The sequence below is a fragment of the Ambystoma mexicanum genome, chromosome 4p (genome assembly GCF_040938575.1).
Source record: "Ambystoma mexicanum isolate Mex_15411 chromosome 4p, UKY_AmexF1_1, whole genome shotgun sequence".
Classification (NCBI taxonomy): Eukaryota; Metazoa; Chordata; class Amphibia; order Caudata; family Ambystomatidae; genus Ambystoma; species Ambystoma mexicanum.
Window position 1 is genome coordinate 904,841,503 of NC_090927.1, and position 22,324 is coordinate 904,863,826.

At 45.3% G+C, this 22,324-nt stretch overlaps 1 protein-coding gene across 3 annotated transcripts in view; it reads left to right on the forward strand.

Moving 5' to 3' along the window:
• The window catches only part of MDN1 (midasin AAA ATPase 1), a 2,688,524-nt gene that overhangs the window by 1,749,788 nt on the left and 916,412 nt on the right, over nucleotides 1-22,324 (forward strand). For all 3 annotated transcript variants that reach the window (XM_069606482.1, XM_069606484.1, XM_069606483.1), the window contains exons 61-62: nucleotides 3,423-3,810; nucleotides 15,563-15,663. In XM_069606482.1, the coding sequence (XP_069462583.1) occupies nucleotides 3,423-3,810; nucleotides 15,563-15,663 (489 nt within the window). The remainder of the gene's footprint in view (nucleotides 1-3,422; nucleotides 3,811-15,562; nucleotides 15,664-22,324) is intronic.

Below are 22,324 nucleotides of genomic sequence, written 5' to 3' on the forward strand. Positions count from 1 at the left end.
CATAAACCGTTATTTTGTTAGTCATTTTTTTTATTTTTATTACTTAAAACGCAGCCCTTGTTTGAGAGCAGCAGAATGCGTTCAAGATTTATTTAGTACGGCAACATGGGATTCAGTGATTGTAGGCACAGTCCTAATCTACTAGTGAAAATAGCTCACAAAAGGGAGATGTTAGAGAGGGCCGAATACCGTTTCCTCGGACACTGATTTCTGTCTCATCCGTTGCCCTCGATGCCGCAACACCTGTCCTGCTTAGCGTCCCCCTCTGGCACATCCGGACCCCTCACAATGTGCCCACCCCCTCAAACAACCCCTCCAACCACACTTCAAAGAGTGTTGGATTATTGGGCATCAATCATTTTCTCGCGCTCTTGTGAGAGTGGTGCTTCCCCATCACTATTGTGTAGACATTAATCTAAGGCAAGTACCCCAAATTCTCCAAATACTTGTTAAGGGTAATACTTACAATCTAGGCACAGCAATCTACTAATCACACTTTAAAAAGGAAACTGCTGCTTTGTTTTTCAGCTTAATGTTACCAACTTGCAAGGCACCCAATCGCCGTGAGATGAAGGTTTGCAAATGTATTAAACCGCTACGAGACCGAACACCCCATTTTAGCACATAGCCATTAACAGTTTTTCCTCATCGGTTATTTGTTTTACTTTTTGGGAGAGGATGAGAAAGTAGATTTTCTCTGTCAGAGGACTTATCAAAACTGTAAAACTAAGGTACATCCCAGAGAGACGGTCTGAGTCACGGTGCCCCAAGACTCTGCTTTCTTGTGTGCGTCGTCTTGCAGAAATGGCTCTGTGGACTTAAACGGTTTGTGCTAGAGATTTTGTTAAATTTAGTGGGCTACTATCTGCTGTAGCACCTAATAGGAAATCTTATGTAAATCCACAGGAATGCATCATCCAGGCAAACAACGTGTTCTTTAGATTGTGGTGATCAGTAGTACCTTTTACAGTCTGGCACAACCTTGTATGACGTCCTTTGTGGCACCCCCACGGTAAACAACCGTAGTTTTCACTTTCAGGAAAAGTAAGTTGAAAGTTCTGATGCCCTACCCTAGACCACAAGATTATAGGTAGCATTTTAACAGAAATTGTTAGGGAGAATTCTCTGTAAAGGCTAATTTCCCAAACCTAGTGAGTCCCCCAGCAGCTTTGCTGGATTTTTGGGGTTTATTTTTTTCTCCTGCTAAGAGTGAGACTCTTTTCCCTCCCACTCTTAGACATGATTTGAGGTGTTCCTTTGACTTTGTATGTGTTCTATGGGCTCTGGGGTCCTTTTCCCCATAGGGTTTCATGTGTTTTTGATATGTGGGTTACACAGCACCCTCCGTGCCGTAACCCAGGGGTGTCGTAGTGACCCCCAAACATAGACTCCATAGCCTGGGACTGACTGTCTCCCAGGGCATGTAAAGTCACTATTGGCTTTACTAGTCTCAGATTGTGAACAGAACCAGTACAAACCATCATATTGTGGACGTACTGGTCGGGGCAATTCGATTGCCCCGGGGTCTGTTGTTCGAGGGGGGACTGTCCAGTTCCCCCCCGACCGTGTTTTGGCTGGTGGCAGTGGATACTACTTTTTATATTCGACCGCGAATATATTCCTATGGGATTTTCCCATTGTTCTAGGCTACCACTTTTTAAAATTCCTCGAACATACCGCCGGTTTATTAAATTAATATAAATTCACTGGTTGGTATTTTTTGCCGAAACTTGGTTCCAAAATGGCGTTTGTGTTCGCTTCTGTGACTCCAACCCAAGTCGCGCCCTTTGTTCCACATTTTGGCAGGCTTCTCCACAGAAGCTTCCAAAAGTGGTGCCACTCTGTCTGGGTACCACAGAGGGGTGTGGGAGGGGGTTTAGGCACCCTGGACTGAGTTGCCACGGCAACTCAAGTCGCACTGTTGTGTGATTGGCCCAAGTGGTGAGCCGCCCGGCTCACCACTTGGCATGTTTGAGTGACAGCTAGGCTGAATGAATGGGGGTTTTCTGCATAAAAGCAGGGCTTTGGGGACTGGAACTTCAGAAGGCGCCACAGGACCTAAAGAATCTGAGGAGGGAGAAGCCGAGCCGACCTGCAACGACAACACCACCGGTGGAGCCCTGCTGAACCGTCTCACCACTTTTCCTGACGACAGAGGAGATCTCCAGCCCGGAGAGTCTTCTTCCTTTGACTGGTGGGGATAACCAGTTTGCCAGTCTTTTCGCCTTCTTGGACCATCTCGTGGCCACCTTGTCCGTGCCAAGCACCCCAGCAACCGGAATACCACGGTTTACCACTACCGCGAAGAGAAGGGTGGTACCTTGTAACCGGGAAACACTGTGGCTGGTTTCTTCCCTGGCAGCGCAACGACCTCCAGCTTTCCACCTCTTCCTCTGGACGAAACACTGACTTGCACCCGATGCCAGGAACAATTGCCCCCGCTGGAGCGTTCTTCCCATTTTCAGGTACTGTGTCCCGCCTGGCTTCCCTTGAGACAGATTGTTCGGGGTAACAGTAAATACTCGAATTTCTAAATGGGGTTAGCCTGGGACCTGTTAACTAACTTTTCCTGACTTGATCTCAACCTTTTGTGAACTACCTACCAAGACTCTTTGGGCATAACCCCACTGTGGGATCCTGGACACATTTTGCTTGCTCTCTCAAGGAGTGGGTCTGGCATTTGAACTTCCTTGCTCTCCAGTAGACTTTGCCTAACCTGCCTCACTGTGGTTCTTTGAAAAGTATTGAAATGTGTGTGCTTTCATAACTCTGCCTTTTCCCTCCCTTTTTAATAACTTATTAGAGTGCCATCTTATGTTAAGCGCTCACCTCTAAATAAGTGGTGTTTCTCATTAAGACTTGTCTAATAAGTAATCAGGGTTGTATATATATATATATAATAGTGACTGTGTGTTGAATTTACTTATCTCTCTTAGTGCTAGTGTAATATACAAGTGTCTTTAAATAAATAATTATATACTTTTACACCAAAGCTCTGGTCAGTGTTTGCTTGTGCTACTGTATCTCTGTACCTATTGTGTATACTCTATATACTGCCTAACTCATCTTGAGAGAAGTCTGACTGCTCAGCCACAGCTACCAGGTAAATCTGGGTGGTACAGACTGCTACCAAGTGGGTTAAATGCTAACACCTGTAGTCCTAAATCTTTTGCAGTGGTCCCTAAGGGAACTGCACAGGTTTCTGCCTAACAGAAATCAAGCAGTAAAGTTTTTGTTGCAGGTAAATACTGTTTTCTTCTTTTGCAACGACTGTGTTTACAGTGAGTAACTTGTCTCAGACTATGTTCACAAAAAGAAAATGCTAAGTTTACTCTAACAGGAATGGATTTATTTATATAACCTTGTCCTGCTCCCTTCCACTTGATTATTAAAATGTTCTTAATTGTCATATTTGTTTACAGGAGTACTGATGCTAAATTGCAGGGACTGCTGTTGTGCAGGCTGTTAACTCATTTGAAATTCCTACTGCCCAAAGACCTTCAAGAAGACTATTTGCAGAACTGCGAAAGGCTGACATGCAAGGACATTGCAGCTTTACGCTTTGTTGAGGAATTACTCGAGGGTGAGGTTGGACATGAGCGAATACCTGATGACATTATCAGTCTTTCGCTTACCTGTATGCAGCAGTTCTATGGAGAAGTTCATGACATGAGGGATCTGCCGGAGCCGGCCCAGCGAGGCTGCTTGTGGGTTAACATGGGCTTGCTGCAGGTACAGGTCTGGCTTCCACAAACCATGTTTGACCCAGCAGTGAAGAAAGAATACAAATTAAAATATGCCAAGGAGGAGGTATGTTTCTGCAATAACTTTTGATTCTTTGTAATATGTCATACTGCCACACCGTCACATTGTTTCACTCTCAAGTTTTATGGCTTTTGTTTGCTGGTTCAGGTGTGGACAGTTTCCAGAACAATGGGAAATACATCTTTCTGAACTCCGAAATAGTTAATGAGATTTCGTTTTTTATATATCTTCACTTACTTCTTAGGAGCCCCTAACTTGTCTGCTGGACTTTTCTGGTTTATTGCCTCTGAAGGTGAATGAGGTCTCCCAATCTCACTTCTCTGCTACATTCCTTGTTGTTGAGGGACATGAGATCACCTTCCTTTTGGATTACTAGTACAGGGAGACCTCATACAGTACACTGGCATCTGTTTTGTTCTATGGTATTGTGATCTAGCACCTTGAAGAATCCGTGTGCTAGATGGAATTACCAATAAATTATCTCCGACCAAATAACCAGACAGACTCAAAGGAGATGGTAAAATACTGCTTTAATCTCAATGAAGTAAAGCAGGGCGAATAAACACTCATCAAATCGATTCATACAGGATCACAATGTCTTTTCGATCATACCCCGTTTATATAATGCTAAATGCATCATCTATGACATTGTTAGGAGTGCTTATTCACTGTTTACATCACCCTACGTGGCAAACTGTAAAACCTATTGAGGGGTGGGATTGGATTAGGGGGACATGTCTACATATGTAATGCATTAATATTAATTTCTCATTGGCGGCCCCTTATCTGTGGGACATGCCCTGAGCTACTTCTATACACATGTTATAATACTGGTCATAGCATAAAATGTGGCAGGAGAATAACACTTTGCAATATTGTATGTAAAAGTGCATGGCAGGTTTTTCTAATGGGTTGGCAACCCAAATCTAACCATGGACATTTGGCTTGCTAGCAGCACGTACATAGAAACGAAACCCAGGTGCTTGGAGATACGCCAGCTCTCCCCTTGTTTTCCCAATTAGTCTACCCTTTCACATTGATAGGCCTCATGCCAGTGTCTTCTGTTTGAAGGCTGACCTTGCCAGTCTGCACTGTCGAGGGACCTACGAAGGCGGTAGGTACACCATTATCTTAGCTCCAGACCCAATGAATAGCCCTTGTTTGCGAGCTCTTCATCACATGTTACAAGACCATTCATTTTTCCATTGCGATAGTGTATTGAACACCATTAGATTCAATTAAGATGGGTGCAGTTGCTCCTCTTGGCCTTTAGAGACTCTTGGCCTTTAGAGACTGGCTCACTCTATCCCATTTTAACATCATGCCCTTTTAATTGTCCACTGTTTGTCATCCATAAATGTTTGTGTTCCTATGTCCTTACACATTGTCTGCTCATAGACTCCCTTTGTGTTTTTCCTCTATTTCCCGAAATAGCATCCATGGTTCCAAGCCAATTTACTCCCATATTTTGCAAAGGAAAACGGCTTCTTCATCGTCTTTTCACTTTAAGATCCCGGGCTCGTATTTTGAGGTAGCTGAGTTAATTGACGTAAGCCGTCGTCCATCTTCTTCTAATGGTTGTCCTAAACATTGAATATATACCTCTCATAAGCAAGCTTCTGTGTATTCTTTCTACCTTGCGTTTAAGCATATTTACAGTTATTGACCAGTGAGTTACTTCATTCTTCTTTGTGTTCATAAGTTCTGCATCATGGAGAACATGTTTTTCTTAGTGCTTCAGTTACGTTGTCATTTGTAAGTATTTTCATATTGTTTCAGCATAGGTCCTTCTATCTTCTTCATGACATTCTTTTGCGGTAGTCAGACTTTGTTTAAATGCACATCCATTCTATTCATGGCTGCATTTCGACAGCTCGGCAAAGTGCATCCTTTGTGGTAACTTTCCTCGACTAGATCAGCTTGTGGGTATACTCTGAAGGGTTGACTGAGTGCATATTGTGTCTCATATACTCAACGAGGTGCAAGATCATTGCAAGGATTCAGGCATGGGTTCCCCATCATGACGACTTGTCCTCCCAATGTGAAGGTGGCAAGGGGGCGGGGACTAAAAAGAAGACAGTTACCTTCTCTAAATTAGCACCCCTCACCTTAGGTGAAGTGCTAGCACGGGTCCTTTTCCTATATTTTTGTTTTCACTGAGTATATCCCATGCTCTACTAGGGCAGGGGAGATTACCTTTTTTTTTTAATGATGTTTGATTGCTGTAGAAGCCATCTTACAGGGAGTGCTATGGGGACACTTTGTGCCTAAGAGCATGCTGGTGGCAGTAGTTACATATTGACTCTTTCAGGATGCAATATTGCATGCTTACTTTTTAGCCACAATAATGCATTCAGGAGGATGATTTACTCAAAATGGCCTCTCCCCGTATTTAAAGTACTGTTCAAAATGGCCTGGCCTTTGTTGGCTATGTATCTACATTGTTAGAGGTGGGTTTTAATACACCTCTTGTTGGAAGCCTGCAAATGTTCTCCTGTGTGCGAGAGCGGACAGGAAGTGGGTAGGAGAGGATGTCTGACCTGAATTCACATTTCTTAAGGGATGTTGCTAGGCATAGAGAGGTTGATTTTACCAACTTAAATTATAGAAAATGATTTTACAACAAAACTTTTATAACTTTTTTTATTTGAGGGGGGGGTCCCTCCTCCAAGCCCCCCTGTTTCCCTAGACTTTTATACCCACCCAAATCCCCTCCCCACCTGTTTTAACGCCTTACCTCACCCATACACATATATATATATATATATATATTAGATATTTTTGTTTTTCTTGTTTAGTTATTAAAGTCATTCTCTGTTTATTATTTGTTAAAATCACTGGATACCAGTGAGGCTCTATTGGACAGCAGCTCCAAGTTTGAATGTTGCAATTGCCCTTATTGGATGGCCGGGGTCACCCCTAGCTGGAATTCTGGATATAAGGCGAGGAGCTGGATCCAGGAACAGTCAGCCACTGGAGTTGAAAAGATCCCAAGAACACTATGACTGGGGGACAGCTACAGGAACCAGCATTGCATCAGCCAACCACACTGTATTATGAAACTCAACCTAATGGAAAGACGAGACCTTTGCAAGGCACTTGCATTCCTTTGATTGGTGGAACCAATCATGCAGCTGCCCTACTTAGACGTTCATGGTCTTCTGCTGGTCGTTGGAACACAATGCATCACCTAAAACCAGATTGGCTCCACTTCAAGGACTCCTCCCTGGCTTAATGGTTGGAACTCATGGTCATCTTCAGGACTCTACTGCGATGCTGGAAGTCCACTGTGCTGACCTTCACCAAGGAGCCTGCCGTGAGCCCGACTACCAACCGCAGAGCGGGTGATGGCTTCCTGACCCTGTCCGGAGTTGGTACAAGATGGCCATTGGTCAAGTAGTCTGTGAGGGTTTTTGCTTCATTGTGGGACTTTTCCAGGGTATCCCCAAAACAGTCTAAAGTCACCAGAGCAACCGAAAGACAGTCAGTTTTGATCTCCTTTGATCCTGTGACCCTGCAAGATGATGGTGAGGCAAGTCTTCCCCAGCGATTTACTGTTGTCTGATCCAGTTCCAACCTTTAGGACCATCCAGGGGCTAAAGAACCCTTATATCTCTCTTGAACCGCCCCCTCTTGAGTTTTCATTGGGCGTGAAGTCCTGCTTACCTCAGCGCTGTCTGGGGCTGGTCCAGGACGGTGGTGTCCTGTCAGTACTTCTGAGGGTCATCCTCTTGAACCCTCTGGCTGGTAGCTGCATGACCAAACTCTACACTGAAGTCCCAAAAGTGGCCCTTCAACCTTCCTACTTTGGCTCTGAACCTGCTGTTGCTTTGCCCAGAATTCCCTGTCGGAGTGGCCTCTCCTGGTGCAATTTACCTGTTATGCAATCTAAGCTTTGTGGAAAGTCCCATCCCTGATATCCAACAATGTCTCTCTCAGGCGCTCTCTTAACCTTTTCCCTGAAATTCAAGTTCAGTCATGAAAAAGTGTATTATTTATATGGCGTTTTCTGACCTGAAAATGTTGGAAGAAGGCCAAATAAAAGGATAATGGGGTGAAAACCATATTTTTCAGTGTGTGGTACTCAAATGGCGATGTGAAGTTGAAACATGTGCACATAAGTGCATCAAATAAATGGTAGAGCTTAATCCGCTGCCACCTACCTGTCTTATAAACATCAAATAGGTAATTAAAATGTTACTTATTAAAAAGGTATACATACAACTCATGCAGCACTTCACTGTAAGGTGATGCGTGGAATCAAGTCTGTAATCCACACATTGAATAGAGCAGCAGACTAAAGTAATGCACTTTTCTTTTTAGTTACATGCCTCCATGTGCCAATAGCCTTGTAGACCTCTGAAGTTATAGTGATTGCTTGAGAAAATGACCCATCTCCAACGTATAGCCCTCAGCTTCCCCTCGGGCAGTAACTTTAAGACAGATCATTATCATGCAACCATGACACCTCCCTTGGTCTGTAAAGCTGAATGAGATGTTGTGTAAATGATGGGGCTCCTGGCACTTACCTGACCTGTCCAGGTTAGTCAAGTAGTATTAATGTACACAAAATTGATCGGGGCGTTCCAAAAGGATGGCAAAATATAGTGACTCAGAGACTCTTGTAATGAGCATCACTTATCAATTTACAAAATTGTTTTAGTAATCGAAGAGCTAATAGTCTCGTACATGGATTGATAATCCTAGTTAAACAGGAAGGAACAACATAAGTCATGTGAACTGAACAAGTTAGCTGACAAATGCACATGTGGAACACAATAGGTGAACATTGACAATACATATTGTGCGTCACAAGAACAGGTTGGTGCCTTACAAATTTTTAGAACCAGACAAAATATCTAACATTTGATCTAAACAACTTGGAGGTGACGGTGTTTAATGTTGGACACTGTGAAGGGGAAATGTCGACACTGGTATTTCTCGGCCACTGGTAGCAGATTTGGTGTGCTTAAGATTCAGTGGCCTTCATCAGGACGAAAAGAGATAGGTGGATGCAGGATTCTGTGTGGAAAATTGTAGAGGACAGTATATGAGCCGCTATTTTTTCCGTTGAGTAGAAAAAGTATTTGGTAAACTCCTAGTGCTTTAATTAATGAAAAAGTTCCCTGGAGGGGCTTACCGTGTGTATCTTGTTGTACCCGGTGTGTGTGGGCCTCCACTAACATTAATTGTAGGCGGAGCAGGTCAGGTTAGAGAGATGACTCTTTGCAACATGACCGGTATACTGAAACCAAAAGGAAGTTTCTTTAGTGGGTGCTGGATTAGCCCATGGAAATGATGCTAATGTGAGCGAACTGACCATAAAATAGCTAGTGCTCAAGGTATGCACACGGATGTAATGGACAATAGGGTGTGAGTCAATAAATAAGGACACAAACGTCCGCTCAGTTAATGCTAGCCGTGGTGTGCTCATTGGTACGAATGGGAGCTAAAGAGCCTCTCGTGCCGTCAATATCAGGCGGGGGAATTATTCTGTCGTATGGGTGTCTACGCCGTGTGGATCCCATAACGCAAAACACGGTTGGCAGCAAAAATGTACGGTTAAACAGTATAAATATGCGGAACGATGCACTTACTGCCGATGAACATTGCAGGCGTCAAGTAAAGAAAGTGCTAGTGCGTGCACACGGGATCATGTGCGGAACAGTGAAAAGCTGTGACTATTTGGCGTTGCGGTCAAATACTAAGGTGGTTACTGCATGTGTTTGCGGTATCTCCGGTGAAAGGTGGTTATTTGCATTCGATCATGCGGCGGATGCAACAGAGAAGTCTCGCCTCGTTTTGCTTGGTATCGATCAGGCAGCCGGTGTGAATATACGCTCGGAGCCCGATCATGTCCGATTGAAGAGGTGGCAGAGACAGAGCTGTGTGTATGACTCCTCCAGCATCTGTTGCTATGGCGACCAGACGTCCAAACGGTGGCGGCTATGTTGGAATAGTTTGTGGGACAGTGGGCTGTGACGGTTACGACTTGGTCGCACAGATCCCAGTAGGAGATTCTGACCTCTTTGCCACTCTGTTACCAAAATATGTAAACAAAGGGCTGTACAAGAGAAAAACATACTGGAAGCCGGACCATGTTATCAAAACTCGCAAGGGCGTCTAACAAAAAAACCCATCTAGATAAGGTGAAAAATGTTCTTAATCTCATGGTGGAGTGGAATCATTTCCTAGGAACCTGACTGTGCCTACCCGTGCCCCTACTCTCCTGGGCAGGCTCCACAGGTACCATCAGTTCAGATCATTGTACCACTCATCACATAGGTTCCTCTTACAACCAAAAGACATTCAAATGCATCTCAGCCATGATAACCAAGGGACTGTATGCATTTGCTTTTCATGTGGTCATTTTCCAGGAACGTCCATTTTTTTCAAAAACTCAATTTTTTGAGTATGGACATGGCTTAAGACTACATGCAATCCGTGACCTTCATGCTTCTTACTATGTAATATGTGCTTCACATCCACACTATCACACACGGACGCCATTGGACGCCCTTCTTAAGACTGGAGGGGAAGGAGGGGGTGGGGGAGTTCTGTACTCCTGCCCTCTATGTGGCAGAGTAGAAGCACAGAGCACCCCAGCAAAGATTCTCTATAGAGTAGCAATGGACAAGCAATCAAGACTTAGCTCTCATGAGGTCATGCAGGCTGGTTCTTAAGTATAGTGTAAACCCCAAGCCCCCACAAAGGAGTGTCCACACACTGTTAGTGATAAAACAGTTTGTTAAATAAATAAGGTTCAAGTTATATACACACACAATAACACACTTTGTGCTCAGGCAATACTATGATAAATATGTTCAATCTCTATGTAGTAACACAATTACTCTTGATTCTATTAAAAATGCACCAACTGCTGACAGTTTCAAATGGCACACAAATCAATAGAAAAATATATCAACAATAGACATAGGAGAAAGACAAGTTGGTTAAACAATTGGCAGAATACAGGTCCCCTATCACTAGGCACAGTTCTGTGTGAGGATCCCCGCACCTGGGAAACCTGTAAATAAGATATTAAACAAGCCCAGTCCATATATTGTTTAGCAAAGTCTTATTTCCTTCTATAAATGTTCTACTACCCCAATGTACCTAGTTTAGCCGAGTTCGACGTCCCTTTAAGGCAGGAGCCAAAGATCGTCAAGATCCCTCGAGAAAAGGGTGAACAGTGGTGTTTAGGAAGCAGCTTCGGTTCTGGCGGTGCTCGTTGATCGGTGTACATCCTGCAAAGATGGGCATGTGGTGCACCTCGACGACGATAGTTTGTTGCCGCAAAGAGTCAATGAAGAGCGTAGGCCCAGCAAGGCCGTAGGGTCATCAGCGTTTGGCGTCGGCGATCAGAACCCGACCACGGCTGGCTTTCGGATCTTTTTCGGAATCTTTGAGGACTTTGGGTGGCGGGAAACCCACTTGCAGATTCTCCTCAATTTGTGAGCGAGCTCGACTTTCTCAGGCGGGACAAAGCAGTAGACGGTGATGAGTAAGGGAGTGCTTGGTTTAAAGGTGTCTTAGACAAAGGTGGAGCGTTGTGGCTCTGGTCGTCTGCAGCACAGCATCAAGCTGTCCCCGCTTCTGGCCAACACGGCTTCAACGGGCTTCCAGTTGTTACGGGGGTCCTCCGAACCCTAGACGACGACAATGGACTTCAATGTCCAGGTGCTTCTTTTCAGATTCCTCAGCGGTCTTGCTGAAGCTTAGCTGGTGTACGATGGTCCCTCGTAGCTCGGGAAGAGGTCTCCTAGCCAGGTCCTCTCTTGGATCAGTTCCTTGAAGGCACGGCAGCCTTCAGATTGCGTCAAAGGGAAACCGCAGTAAACCTTTGTTAGGGAGAATTCTCATTCTATGGCTAATTTCCCTTACCTAGTGAGTCTCTCAGCAGCTTTGCTGGATTTCTGGAGTTTATTTTTTCCACCTGGTAAGAGTGTGAGCTTTTCCCCCACTCTTACCTGTGTTTTGCCATGTGTATTTCAACTGTTTTTGTGATTGTGGACTCTGGAGTACACCACTTCAGTAGCCTCACTCTTTGTGTGTTACACAGCACCTTCAGTGCAGTGACACAGAGTTGTCTCTTAGACTTCCACTGACTCCATTTTCTGGGGCGGACTACTGTCCCCCAGAAAAGGGTAAAGTTGCCATTAACTTTACATAGTCAATTTAACCACGGATCCAGTACACCCCATCTTATATGGAGTATTGGAAAGGGTTCATTCTTAGCCCTTTTTATCTGTGCCGCTTGGAGCATTGTTTCGCTCCCTTAACATTAAGACTTGGCTGGTGGCAGTGGTACCTACCCTAATTTTCCTACCGTGATTATATTACATAACGTGGTAACGTTTTAGGCTATTTTAGTAGCCTCAAACTTTAAACCCGATTGCCCAAATACTCTTTATTTCGGCTCTGGTTGGGTTTTATCGCCATTTCTTTTTGTTAACATCCTTCTTGGGTCTTTCTTTGCGCGTCAAACCAGGATTGTCTCCTTTTGGGTGTCTAGGTGGGCTGAATGTGAGGGAGGGTTGTAGTCACCCCCTGCACAGGGTCTCCTTGGAGACCCAAGTTGCCCTTTGTCTTTCTTGGCTGAGGTGGTTGTCCGGGGTGGACAACCCCTCTGCTGAGTGATTGACAGCCAGGCTGTGTGAAGGGGGGATATTGGCATAAAGGGCAGGACTCTTGGGCTAGAAGGCAGAGTCACCACTGGAACTGCAAAGAACTGAAGAGAAGCGGAGAAGAAGACTGCTGCTGCAACTCCCGAGTCCTGGTGAAGCCCTGCTGCAGTCCTGAGCTATCTTCCCTTCAATGAAAAGAGAAGATGCAGTCCGGAGTCTTCTTCCCTTGAGCCTGGTGGGATCAACCAGCTTACCTTCCACAGCCAGAGGATCCTCTTCTTGGTCGATATCGCTGCACACAGCTGTAGTGGTCCAGATAGCCATCTGAAGAGCCTCTCCTGTTTTAAAGGAGTGCACCTTTTATTCACCGTTGCTTCGCTGCTGCTGGCTTCATCCCTGGGTAGTGCAGATCTCTCCAGACGTCCTATTTCTTGTCCCCATGACTGTGAAGCTCCAGGAACCGGGAGTCTGCAGGAACTACCAGGTACAACTGCCGTAGCACCAGCTTTTCTTCATACAAATAAGGTACTGTGTGCAGCTTCGAGGAATTGGGGTGAACCCTTTCTCCTCACCCAAGTCTTGCCCTTGTCTTCCTTCCCTCTTATAACTTTTGCTTCCCTTTTGACAATATCTAAGTACTCCTGGCAATCTCGAATCGTGAACTGTTTAACCTTGTGATCCTCGACAACAGGACCCCTGTTCCATTTGACACTGGTGCAGGCCTATTGACTTTTATCTACACTTTAGAAAGTGTCTTTTGATTCTATCTGCCTTGACAAAAGTATTGCCTATGATTTTTTAGCCCCAACTCTCTTGTGTTAACTCATGTGTTAAGTGTGTTTGACTACGGTAACATTTCTTCTCGCGGGTACGCCTTTCTTTCGTAAGACCGATCTGTCATTACTGTCAAAAAGTGATAGCGTAATAACCCACGGTAACGTCTTTGTTTCATAACACAGGTCTGTCAAATCCAAAGGTACTTACCCTGAATTGTTCTACACAAGGGGAATTGGTTGTGTGTAGTGTATTTGAAGTGTGGTTTTAATTTAATAGAAGTGAAGTGTTTTGTGAACAGATGTTCTAAAAATAAATGTACTTTTACTTTTTAACCAGACACCTTTGTGTTTGCTTGAGTCACAGTAATTGTGGTCCTTTGTGTAATCTCTACTGCTGCTCATTTACTCTTGAGATAAGTCTGGCTGCTCCACTACTGCTACCACTCTGTGTAGTACAGGCTTGTACCAAAGATGAAATTGTACTACCACCTGTAGTCTTAATCTTGTGTAGTGGTCCTTAAGGGTACTGCACAGGATTCTGCCTAACAGTCATGCTTCCTGGGAGTCCGGAGGATCTTCTTGGCGCTCTAGGCCAGCTTAAAAGCAAAGCACACAATACCTCTCCCTGGCTATACGGTTTCCTGCAGCAACTCTGTGGAAATTCAATAAGCTCTGAGATGGATGTCCAGGTGGCTTACTTTGGAGTAGATTGGTCCCACCAACTCAAAGGGAGAAGTCGCCCTTGCAGGGGCTTCTCTGTCGATACGAATTTGGAGTTTCTGCACAGCAGCAGGGCTTCACCGGGCAAACCAACAGTCCAGGAGTTGCAGCAGGCGTCCTCTTCAAGTTCTTCTTTGGTTCCTTCGGCCAGTGGTTGACTCTGCCTTCCAAGCCAAAAGCCTTGCATTTTATTTAGAGCTCTCACATTCATTCCAGCCTAGCTGTCAGTCACCCAGAAGGGTGGCTGTCCTTGCTGGACAGTCATCTGGCCAATCACCACAGAGTGCATTTGGGTCTCCTAGGAGACTAAGCACGGGGAGTTTGGGGCACCTCCCTCACTGCCTGCCTACCCCAGACACCCTGGAGCCAGAGGCGGGCTTCGCTTGTGAATTCCACCAAAGCCAAAGCGAACAATGGGGCCAAACCTGGTTTGGCGCGCAGAGTAAATCTCAAGAAGGATCTTTCCACAAAGAAATGGTGAAAAAAGACGACCAGGGCCATTTTGACAAAAATGGCACCCTTGGGTGCTTTGCTGCAACTGCGAACGCAGCCCGTGGTAAATGCACATAACAGTAGCTAAAACGAAACCACTACCACCAGCCATTCAGTGAGAAAAGGGTAACATAACATTTTTTACATGAGAAGCTAGACAAAGGAGATACTGGGTAACCCCTCTAGCACCCTATTGCAAGATAGTGTGTGCTGGGTCTAGAAAGTTACAATGATAAGTAAAGTCAATTTCACATTACTGCTCTGGGCAACAGTAGTATATCCCAGAAAAGGTATTTAAACCTTTGGGAAATCTGATTGATTTCCCTGTGCCACTGCACTGAAGGTGCTGGGTGACACAATGTAAAAGATGAGGGCTATGGAGTTTGTCAGACTCCACAACCAAAAGAAACAGTGTACAAAAATCACATAAAGAATACATGAGAGAGTGGGGAAAAAGGGTCTCACTCTCTCCAAGTTAAAAAAAAAAATCAATTCCTCAAAATCCAGCAAAGTTGCTGGGGGACTCTAAGGTGGAGGGAATTGGCACATTTCTGAGAATTCTCCCTAACCACGTTGGTATTACCACATTGGTATTTGACTGCGACTATTAATTCTTCGATTACTAAAACACTTTGTAAACTTGATAAGAGTGATACTTATTACAAGAATCTTAGTTACTATATTCTGTCATCCTTTCGGGGCGCCCTGATCAATTGTTAAGCTCAATGAGATGGCCTGCAGATAATAAGACCGTGTGCCTGCCTTTGAGAACGCCCAACATTGGCAAGTACATAGCAGATGTCAAAACGACATGGGCTTATGCAGAGTGATTTTAAAAGAAAATGAGCCTTCGTTTTAAAGGTTAGGCCGGCAAAGATATTTCAAGATTGAGGAATGCCTTAGCATCTCACTAGTCGATGATTTGCCTGCACTGGCACAAATGACAGCATGAGTGTTCGAGAAGATACTTCTGATTATAAGCCATTGTCGTTAAAGGTTCCATTAATATTTCCTGTTTAACTTCTGAAGAAGCATTTTTATGAACACTGCCCACAAGAAGCACTGTTACTGTGATGTTACATCTTCAAATGCAACGTTTGCCATCAGAACACATTGCTTGTCATTGTTTTAGTGTTTAGTAATGCATTTAAGGATTTATAGACCTAGAACTTTTTCTTTCAGTTATACCAGCTAGAATGTGAATGGAAGACTCGTGATGTATCTGCTGAGTTGCATACAGGAAGACCGCTTGAAGGCAGTGTTCACACTCATCCACACATACGGTAAGCCTGCATTCCAATGCATGCTTAAGCAATGTCATGCTCTTAACCCTTGCCCCCTCTCTCCCCTGCATGACCTAGCATTGCGAATGCAGAAAATAACACTGATCAAGAAGTTAAATGTAATTGTCAGACACAGGAACTATTGTATTCTGCTTACTCAACACGCCCACTTAAATATGCTTTTAATGTTGCCTTTGCCAGTGTTGTCTAAAATCATGTCATACTTGTGTTCATCGTGTACATCTTGTAATACATTTTCAAGAAGGTATAACAGATAGGTTGGTTATTGGGTAATGCAGGTGATGATTTCAATGTAGCATGGGCTGTTTTGGATTTGCAGCGGTTACCCATCCCAGCATGAATATGCACTTTTATTTCAGAGGGTGAATGTTGACTCTTCTGAAATCAGAATAGCTCTGAGCCCTAAACGGAATGACTCATTCTATATAATACTTGATTTGCTACTTTTCTAGTGTGTCTGAGTAAGTAAGTTCTGAAACATGACTTGTCAGGTTAAAGACTGATTAACTACTAATGAGGCACTGCATGATTTAAAATATTTGGCATTGTACTATTCATTAGCAGATTAGTTGCTGAGGCAGACTAGAATAGGAACCTAGTCAAATGTATTTATATTCACTAAAAATACTTTGTTAAAGGGACGTTATGGTTAAGTTAAACTAATAAAAACCCATGAAATTCAATGAAAAAACGTGGTTAAAGGGAAGTTATGGTTACAAATAAAACCGAAAAAACAGAGATTCACCATTTCTTGTAAGCTAAGTAACCATAACTTGCACCACCACCTTGCACTGCTAAGAGAAACACCCAGGACATCAAAGATGACATCACAAATGTCATTGATAACATCAGATATCTGGGCCCCTTGTTTTTGTTCACTGACATGTCTAGGCAGGTTTTTATTTTTACTAACAATGGGAATTCTAAACATTGAAAGGCTGCTATATATAATTTTTTTTCCTGCTGCTTGTGGAATCTGCTTAGATCACATGCTATGTATAGGTTGAAATCTAGCGGAAGCTGCAGAGTATTACAGTTGAATTCGAAAAGGGACATCTACAGGGCGTGCCAGTAATCGTATCCTTGTTGTGACGTCTACTGTTCCCATGGTCCTTCACACGTCGAGGTCCCTCAGAAAGTTTTTTTCCGCCATCGTAGACGGATGCTAAATCGCAGACTTATGATTTCGGCATAACACCATTGATTATTTAAATTAGTTTGCTCTTCCTATCCTTTTTTATCTTTCTAGCACCGATTCTCATCAATATCTTCGGCGGTGAAGAGGAAGGCTGTTGAATAAAGAAGTTTCATCGACTGACCCTTTCAGCCTTGGAATGCCGCACCGGGCTTCCGCTCAAAGTGTAGGCAGTGTGGGGTGGACATTGGAGATGGTATTTACCCTTTACACTCACTTTTCTCTCCTGGCTGCTATTTAGTTGAACTATGGATAGACCCCCTTTCAAATTCTGCCCTAGTTGTAATAAAAAAATTCCCCAGGGTAGACAAGCACCTGGTGAGCAATCTTTGCCTACCACAGGATCACGACGAACACCATTGTCGAACCTGCAAGCTCTTCAAGCCTAAACCGCTCAAGGACCGAAAGACTAAGCTCTGGGCCCATCATGCCATGCAGGCCGGCGCCACCATGGACGTGCAGGGAACCTACAGCGATGCTAGCATTGCTGCCTCTTCGGAAGGTCGACAGGGAAACATTAGATTCCCAAGTGCAAGCCCCCGACCCCACTAGACAGGCCGTCGGCTCTGTTATGGGGACGACACCCGGTGGAGACAGCACTCGCATTGCTTCCAGCACTAAACACACAGCCAAGGGCCAAGAATCGACGCGACCATCGACCAAACGCCCACACACACAGGGTCAAGTGGGAGGTCCACAGAATCCCTGTCCTCTGGGCACTCGAGGTCCTTATCGCCACACGACAGGCCCCGAAAGTCAAGACAGTACAGATGCTGTGTCTAAACCCACTGCCGAACGTCGGAAGATGGGACTTCGGTTCATTCCACCACCGAAATTCGACACTCCTTGTCAAACGGCTAAGGGCTCAAAAAACTCAGGATCAGCCCACCTGGTGACACACCATGTACCTGTTAGCCTCCTTAAGTGTAGAGAGACCAAGAAACATTCTTCTAAGACCAATCAACTGTATAGGGAAACATTTTCTACACCACACAGGGAAAAATATTCTGGTTCCCAGGGGAGGGGAGGAGGCTCATTGGTAGCAGCCCTGAAGAACAAGGGATAGCCTACACCTCAGGCTAAACCACACTTCAGGCCTCAGCCTCACCTCAGGGTCAAGCATCTCCCCAAACCCAAGGTCAATATCAGCGAGGACATTGATAGTCATGAGGAGAATGTAATTTATGGCAGACTTCTTTGAGAAAAACCCAGAAGCAGTCGAAAGCTTATAGGCCGCCCCTCCCACTACTTCTGCCTCTTCCTCTCAGGCCCCTCCTAAAAGGTCACGTCCTGATACCCTGCCCATCTCACCCCAGCAGAACCTAATCCACATGGATCTGTATGACCCTAATGCAGACACTGAAGTCAATGACATGATGCAAGGAGGAGGTGAACAGTACTACGATAACGATGAGTGTTAGGAAGAATTCTCATTCTATGGCTAATTTCCCTCACCTAGTGAGCCCCCCAACAGCTTTGTTGGATTTCTGGAGTTTATTTTTTCCACCTGGTAAGAATGTGAGCCTTTTTCCCACTCTTACATGTGTTTTGCCATGTGTATTTCTACTGTTTGTGTGATCTTGGGCTCTGAGCACACCACTCCATGAGACCCACTATTGGTGTGTGTTACACAGCACCTTCAGTGCAGTGACACAGGGTTGTCTTTTAGACTTCCCACTGACTCCATTTTTTCTGGGGCGGACTACTGTCCCTGAGAAACATGTAAAGTTGCCATTCACTTTATATAGTCACTTTTAAATTAGACCCAGTACACCCCATCTTACATGGAGTACTGGAAAGGGATAACTCCTATCCCTTTTTTGTCTGTGCCTCTCTGAGCTTTGTTTTGCTCTTTTAACATTCAGACTTGGCTGGTGACAGTTGTATCTACCCTAACTTTTCTACCGCGATTATATTATATAAACGTGGTACTGTTCAGGCTATCATATTAGCCTCGAACATAAACCCGCTTGACCAAATACTCTTTCTTTTGGCTCCGGTCCGGTTTGCCATTTCTTTTTGTTAAAGTCCTTCTTGTGTTTTACTTGGCGCGGCAAACCAGGTTTGCCTTCTTTGTTCACCGTCTCTTGGCGGGCTTCTTCCAAGAAGCCCTTCTCTTGGTGCATGGGTGTCTAGGTGGGCTATATGTGAGGGAGGGGGGGCGGGATGTAGTTACCCCCCTGCACAGGGTATCCTAGGAAACCCATGTCGCACTTTGTCATGATTGGCTGAAGTGGTTGTCCGGGCCGGACAACCCCCCTGCTGTGTGATTGACAGCCAGGCTGTGTGAATGGGGGATTTCGCATAAAAGGCAGGACTCTTGGGCTGGAAGTCAGAGTCGCCACTGGAACTGCAAGGAACCGAAGAGAAGCGGAGAAGAAGACGGCTGCTGCAACTACCAAGTCCCGGTGGAGCCCTGCTGCAGTCCTGAGCTATCTACCCTTCAACAACAAGAGAAGATCCAGTCCGGAGTCCTTCCTTTCATCTATCTTCCTCTACCTGTGGTTCCCCAGGGGTCTAACCTCTCGCCCTGGCTTTTCAACCAATACCTGGCAACTCTCGCCCACTGCATTGCCATTTTCTGCTCAAATTTCCAGTGCTACGCTGACGACTCTCAACTCATTTTCAAGCTGCCCTTTGCCACCTCCTCTCCCTCATCTCTGATTGCCTAACTGCCATTCAAGATTGGTGTGCCGCCAATGATCTTTGTCTGAATGGCAGCAAGACGGAGATCCTCCTCATCGGCACACCTTCACCATCCTTTCCCCTGACTCTCTGGCCGGCCTCCCTTGGCCCTCCTTCTACCCCCACCTGTGAGACTAAGAACCTCGGGGTCATCTTTGACTCCACCCTTTTCTTGTCCGCCCACATCTCTGAGGTCTATAAAAAGTCAAATTTCCGACTGCACCTCTTCAGAGGTACTCTGCCTTTCCTCTCCTTCCCCCAGAAGATCATGGTATCTCAAGCTCTGGTTCTCTCTAGCTTGGACTATTGGAACAGCCTCTTTCTAAATCTACCTGCCTCTACTCTCCGCCCTCTGCAACTAATCCAGAACAGGACTGCAAGACTTGTCCTTGGCCTCAAGCCCTGGGATCGTATCTCTCCAGCACTGAAATCTCTACACTGGCTCCCAGTGGATGCAAGGATTAAATTCAAAACCCTCTGTATTGTCCACAAGGCTTTCTGGGTCCTGGGTCCAAAATACCTTCAGCTATCCCTCCGCAAATACCTGCCCTCTTGAGCTCTTCGCTCCTCTACGTCAAACTCCCTCAGGGTCAGTTGTTTTTCTAAGAAAAGAGCTGGGGGTAGGTCGCTGTCTTCGGCTGGGGCCTCCCTCTGGAACAGCCTCCCTGCCACTCTAAAACTTGAGGAGAACCATCTCCGGTTCCGGAAGCACCTCAAGACCTTCCTCTTTTCTTCTGCCTTCGCTCCCCCTCTCCCCTGCTGATCTGTTCTCTCTTGGCATGTGCACCTGGCCACCCTCTGTCTTTTGGGCCCAGGTACCTGCTCATCCTGCCACCCTCCCGCACTGCCTCCTGGCCACCCCTTGCACTGGGGTCTGTATCTGTACCCATACAGCCCCCCCTTTTTTCTTCTTGCAGTTATCAGACCTACCCTGTCTGCTGCCTTAAACCTAGCACTTGCAAATTGCTGGCTGCATTACCACTGTTTGTTGCCTTTATTATTTAATTATTGTTATTTATCTGTTACTCCTCTGCTTCGCACTTTCCACCTCTCCCCCTTCCATGCACTTTTCCCCTCCCCCCACTCCCACTCCCATGCACTTGCGCGTTCTCAATGTCACTGGGCCTAGTAAGATTGCTGTTTTGTTCTCCCCTGTTCCCCTCCCCTCCCTTGCCTTGTCGCGCTCTGAAACACTTGTGTACGAGCGCGATAGAAATAAAATATCAATCAATCTACCCTTCAACGACAAGAGAAGATCCAGTCCGGATTCTTCTTCCCCTGTGCCTGGTGGGATCAACCAGCTCATCTTCCTCAGCCAGAGGATCCTCTTCGTGGTCGAAATCGCTGCACACTGCTGTCGTGGTCTGGGTAGCCATTTGTAGAGCCTCTCCTGTTTTAAAGGAGCGCACCTTTTATTCACGTTGCTGCTGCTGGCCTCATCCCTGGGTAGTGCAGATCACTCCAGATGTCGTCGTCCTTGTCTCCACGACTGAAGCTCCAGGTTCCGTGAGTCTGCAGGAAAATACCAGGAACAACTGCCGTGGCACCAGCTTCTTCAAAGAATAAGTTGTGTCCAGCTTCGAGGAACTAGGGTGAACCCTTTTCTCCTCATCCAAGGCTTGCCCTTGTCTTCCTTCCCCTCTTATAACGTTTGCTTCCTCTATTGACAATATCCAAGTACTCCTGGCAACCTTGAATCGTGAACTGTCTGGCTGTGTGATCCTCGACAACAGGAACCCGGTTCCACTTGACACTGGCGCAGGCCTATTGACTTTTATCGTCTTGTCACAAAGTGTTCTCTGATTCTGTCTGCCTTGACAAAAGTATTGCCTATGATTTTTGCCCCAAATCTCTTTTGTTAACTCAGGTGCTAAGTGTGTTTTAACTCGGTAACATTTCTTCCCGCGGATACGCGTATCTTTAGTAAGACCGAACTGTCATTACTGTCAAAAATTGATTGCATATGTATTCCCGGTAACACCTTATGTTTCATAACACCGGTCTGTCAAATCCTAAGGTACTTACCTTGAGTTGTTCTGCACAAAGTGAATTGGTTGTGTGTAGTGTGTTTGAAGTGTAGTTTTAATTTAATAGAAGTTAAGTGTTTTATGAACAGATGGTTTAAAATAAATGTACTCTTTTTAACCAAAAACCTTGAGTCAGTGTTTGCTTGAGTCACAGTAATTGTAGTCCTTTGTGTAATCTCTACTACTGCTCATTTGCTCTTGTGATAAGTCTGGCTGCTCCACTACTGCTACCACTTTAACAGTGTTGTACAGGCTTGTACCAAAGGTGAACTTGTATTACCACTTGTAGTCTTAATTGTGTGTAGTGGTCCCTAAGGGCACTGCACAGGATTCTGCCTAACCATGAGGAAGATGTGTATAACCTACCCTCTCCCGTCAACCTAGACGCCCCGGTGGCAGATTCACCAATGGACAGCCAGCCAGTGCAGAACGATATGCTCATTAAGGCAGCTGAGCACTTTCAGATACAGACCCAAGAGACTCAGCTAGATAAGGACTTTGTGGAGGATATACTGAGAGACAGGAAAGCCCTCACGCAATTTATTCTTATCTTGCAATCTATCCAGAGGAGAATAAAACCTTCTCTGGAAACCCCAAACCAGACGTGGGCAGTCAATTTGTGTATCGAAAAGCTCTTCCGCCCTGCTCCCACAGATCCTCTGTACATCAGGGGAAAGCTGAAACCGGACTCTCTAGTGGTAACCACAACAAGAAAGAGGGCGGGAATACCTTT